Source organism: Seriola lalandi, unplaced genomic scaffold (assembly GCF_002814215.2).
Source record: "Seriola lalandi dorsalis isolate HSWRI2012SDOR001 ecotype SW California unplaced genomic scaffold, Sedor1 jcf7180002054760, whole genome shotgun sequence".
NCBI classification, from domain to species: Eukaryota; Metazoa; Chordata; class Actinopteri; order Carangiformes; family Carangidae; genus Seriola; species Seriola lalandi.
In genome coordinates, this window is record NW_019525313.1 from 533,740 (window position 1) to 538,234 (window position 4,495).

Consider the following 4,495-nt stretch of genomic DNA (forward strand, 5'->3'; position numbering starts at 1 on the left):
GTACTCAGTAGTTATTATGACATCATCACATGAGTACTCAGTAGTTATTATGACATCATCACATGAGTACTCAGTAGTTATTATGACATCATCACATGAGTACTCAATGGTCATTACAATATTATTACATGAGTACTCGGTAGTTATTATGACATCATCACATGAGTGCTCAGTAGTTATTACGACATCATCACATGAGTACTCAGTAGTTATTATGACATCATCACATGAGTGTTCAGTGGTCATTACAACATTATCACATGAGTACTCAGTAGTTATTACGACATCATCACATGAGTGCTCAGTAGATATTACCACATTATTACATGAGTACTCGGTGGTCATGGGTCAGACCACTCCCATTTGAACTTTGCACCCACCTTTGAACTCGGCCTCATGTTGATCTCAGCTACACACCTGTAGCATTTTGTGACTGTATCTTGCAGGTTGTGATGCTGTTGTTATGGCGACAAAGTCTGTCCACAGACCCACAGATATATAAACATAAAGTACTCAAAACTGCCTGTTTTCTATTGTGCCGTACTGACACACACAAGAGAGAAGAACACACACATTTAATCACCTAAAATTTTCCAGTAGGTCTTTGGAAGGAAAAGTAAAATGTACGAGCACAAGTGTAATGAACTATCGGAGTATTCCTTTGAGCTGTAACCTCCCACTTCAGGGAGGAAATTTCTCCCTTGGCAAATGTTCAACATAATTACATTATGTGCAGGAAAAAGCCTCTTAGATAAAAGGCTTGTTATTGCTTACAGTGGGAGCGTTCCAAAAACACAAGATGCTTTTGTGAATGGGGAAACCAGACAGTGACTGCGTGCTCTTTGCTCAGATGATGAATGACTTCTCAGAAGTCAAACACATGGAGGTGGCCGTGGATCTGCTCAGGATGATTCATACACGCCACTGACAGCTTTGGCACGTCACACATGGCCTGAGACTAACTGGACAGTTCATGCTGTTGGAGGAAGAAATCGATTTCATTGATCCTGAGTGGTATCAGTGTTGTAACTTAACAGCATAATGTTGATTTTACAATACAGTAAATATTACACTTTAATTTTTCAATTCAAGGACTAGTTGTACCATTGGAGATGAGAGTGATAGAGAGGAACACAGAGCCAATGCAGTCACGTTGCTTTCATTCTAACAGCATCCGTCTGGTCTTAAAGGAACACATGGAGTAAAAAGCTAAAGATCATTATTAGGTCTTTGACTTTTATCCTCCAAACAGCTTGTTTTTATTCACCCAGTTGATTGCTGAAATCGGGGAACATGGTGACGTGATTACAAAGCTTTCCCATGGAGCGAGGGATTATTAGGGATTATTCCCGGTATGCTCACTTTGGATTTTACTTTAAATAAAGTGGTTTTGTTAATCAGGTTAACTGTTTGTTCATTTACATGTTTCCTGCTCAGTGTTTTGTTCCCACATCATCCCGTCGTTTTATTTATAGTATCAGTAATACAAAGAGTTTCTTAAAGTTTTTCAGGGCAGCATCTATTTTTTTTCAGCGAGTGATGGGCTCCTATGTGGAAAAAAATGTGAATAATTGTGGCTGTTTCACATTAGAGATTTCTGTCTGTGCTGGTTTCTGAACTCTTCTCATTGGCTTGAAGTAGATGCAGCTCTGTTAGATAAAAGTGATGTCACATACTCCAGTGAACCAATCAGGATTTAGAAATATTTGAATCAGAGTCTCGTAACATTTGGTTTGATAGTGTTTGACAGTTTTGATGAAGAAAATTTGTTTTTCAATAGTAAGCTGTTAATAAAAAATATGAATATTTCATGCTTAAGAAAAATATTAAAGTCAGTTTTTCAGGCTTTGGTGTAAATTTCTTTGCCACAGCAAAACACTGCTGAAAACTCCCAGTTACTGTCGTGTCCTGGATCAGGACAAGTTCAACAGCAAGTTGCATCAGTTTGAGACTTTACCTGCCACCACGCCATCCAAGTAGTGAATGTAGTTTTGACCGGCTGAATTTCTCAGATTTGTCTGAGCTTCCAGTTCTGCTGGAGTGACCTACGTCAGTGGACTAAGGCTGATGTCCGTCTGAAACGATAAGGTTTTTTTATGCCAGTGACAGTCAGGGTCTGAGGCAGTGTGTTTTCAGGTCGTCCGTCCGTCCCATTCTCGTGGACACAATATCTCAGTAACACCTTGAGGGAATTTCTTCAAATTTGGCACAAACATTCACTTGGAAGGTCAAAGGTCAACTTCACTGTGACATCATAATGCTCTGTGAAAACGCTATTGCTGTAACTCAAGAAGGAGAGACTGTGACCATATTTACTCGGCGGGTTGGTGGAGGGATACCGCAGTGAGGTGGTGATTCTAGTTGTATGTTCTTTATAGACAGCAAATGCCATGAAGAGACAAAAACCAACGATGTGTTAGTCCGTCCTGACTTCCCTGATGTCTGTGTGGCTCTCAGACCCCAGCCCATTCCTTCATACTGAACCTTTAAAACACATACAGTTTATACCAGTCCTTTTGAGTAATTTCCTAAAATAGCTGGACATTGTAGTTTTTAAAAAAACACTACTCAAACAGGAGGCGACAGTACATTTGTTGGAACTATTTTCAGCGGTGGATTAATCCACATTTGGTGCTTTAGTGTTCGGGGCAGCAGGACGGTGTGTGTGTGTGCGTGCGTGCGTGCGTGTGTGTGGAATACGATACATCAGGTTTTGATACACACACAGAGAACTATGCAATGCCAGTCTATTTTGAACTAAAAGTTGTTCAGTGAATCTGAAAGTGGTGATGGGCTGGAAGACCAAGTGCTAAATGCTGCTGCTGTTCTTGTCTTTGTGCTCCCACCTCCCCCCCACCCCCACAGCTATACAAGGACACCCTGCAGACTCAGGTACTGGATTCGGCGGGGAGGCAGCTCAGCTCAGCCAAGTTTGGAGCTGAACTGTCAGAGAGGAAACTCAGTGACTTCCAGGAAGAGCAGATCGGCCAACTGTACGAACTCATGTTGGAGTCCACCAAACCCAACAGACAGTTTGACATCCAGGAGGATGGCAAGTGAGGCCGCCGGCCTCCCACATCAAATAACACAAGGCGCTGTTATTCAGGCCACTGATATTTACCTCTGAGTGCTCCAGATGAAGAGTGCTACTCAAAGCCAGTAGAGGCTTTTAAGAACATTTGACTGTATTAAAGTGCTGTGTAATATCTCTGTGTTCCTGTGCTTGTCTCTCTTACTGTTTTAATAAGAGTTAGCTCGTCATGCTCCTCCGCCGGTGCATTAAGATGGCGCTAATTACTTCTTTTGTCAACTTTTTCTTCATATGAATACATTTGTGAGCTCATGGTTGTGAGGGAGAGGCACTGCATCAGCCTCAGGGGTGATGTCGCCATTGTTGGGGTGAAGCCCTAATGTGGGAATATGAACACTTGAATCCACACAAAAGCCACAAGCTATGTGTTGAGGGGGAGAGACGGTGGGTGTTAGGGCTGTTATAAAAGTCAACTCATGGTTGTTGATGTGCCATTTCCCTCCCACAGACTTCAAACACCCCATTCATTTCCCCACAATTAAACAGTAATCAGTCATGCAACTTACAAATGTATTAATTGTGACCGAAAGTCCTGCATCTGTTCAAAGTAAAAGGCTAATTTGAACCCCTGCGTCCTGTAGATGTTTTTGTTGTGCTTGGGAATACCTAACATCTGCCAGTCTTTATAAGGCCTGACAGCCACAGGAGCCAGTGATGTCTTCTCTCAAAATTCAAATTTCAGTTTTTCTTCTCCACTTTTTACATCGGTTCTGTTTGTTAACAGCTGGATAATGGGATGCTTTTCTTTGTTGCAGTTATGTTTTGTAATTAAAACTGACAAGACACATTCAGTCATCCATTTCACCTACTAAAGCCTCTTTCAGACGCGCCCCTTGGTCGACTTTACATGTCTGACTCATTGTCTGAATTAGTGCTGAAACAGCGCCACTCACATGACGTCCGACCAGGTGACATCTTTAAAAAGTCTGAGTTGAATGACATCATAGAGAGCATAACAGTCCGGTGTAGTATCAACTCAGACGTTCACACACAAAAAAAACCACAGTGTATAGTCAATAAATCAGCGTATTGGCACCTTCCCTGAAAGAAATAACCTGTTATTGACAATGTTCACTGTCTGTCAGCAACAGTCCACTGCTGCCTCAGAGTTGAACCATGATATGATATGAATATAAGCGTGTGGGCGGAGCTGCAGGACTGAACAGAGAGGAGAGGGAGACGGACGTGTTAGAGATGACGGCCTCATAGCACCAGAGTTAGCCTTCCACTGGGCCACAACACAGACACATCTCTCTCTCTCTCTCTCATGTTTTATTTCTTGAGCCATTGAGCCACCGGCCCAATGTGTTGAGCAGCCCACTGGGAAAAGCTTCGGTTCTCGGCATCGATGACAGGTACCTGCACTTAAATCTCCTCTGCCAAATTTGTAAACGCTGTTTATTT

At 42.3% G+C, this 4,495-nt stretch overlaps 1 protein-coding gene across 1 annotated transcript in view; it reads left to right on the forward strand.

Annotated features, from left to right (window-relative positions):
* Positions 1-3,206, forward strand: part of sdhaf3 (succinate dehydrogenase complex assembly factor 3) — a 15,822-nt gene extending 12,616 nt beyond the window's left edge. The window contains exon 2 of the mRNA XM_023424911.2: positions 2,866-3,206. Within this exon, the coding sequence (XP_023280679.1) occupies positions 2,866-3,060 (195 nt within the window). The 3' untranslated portion in view covers positions 3,061-3,206. The remainder of the gene's footprint in view (positions 1-2,865) is intronic.
* The last annotated feature ends 1,289 nt before the right edge of the window (positions 3,207-4,495 follow it).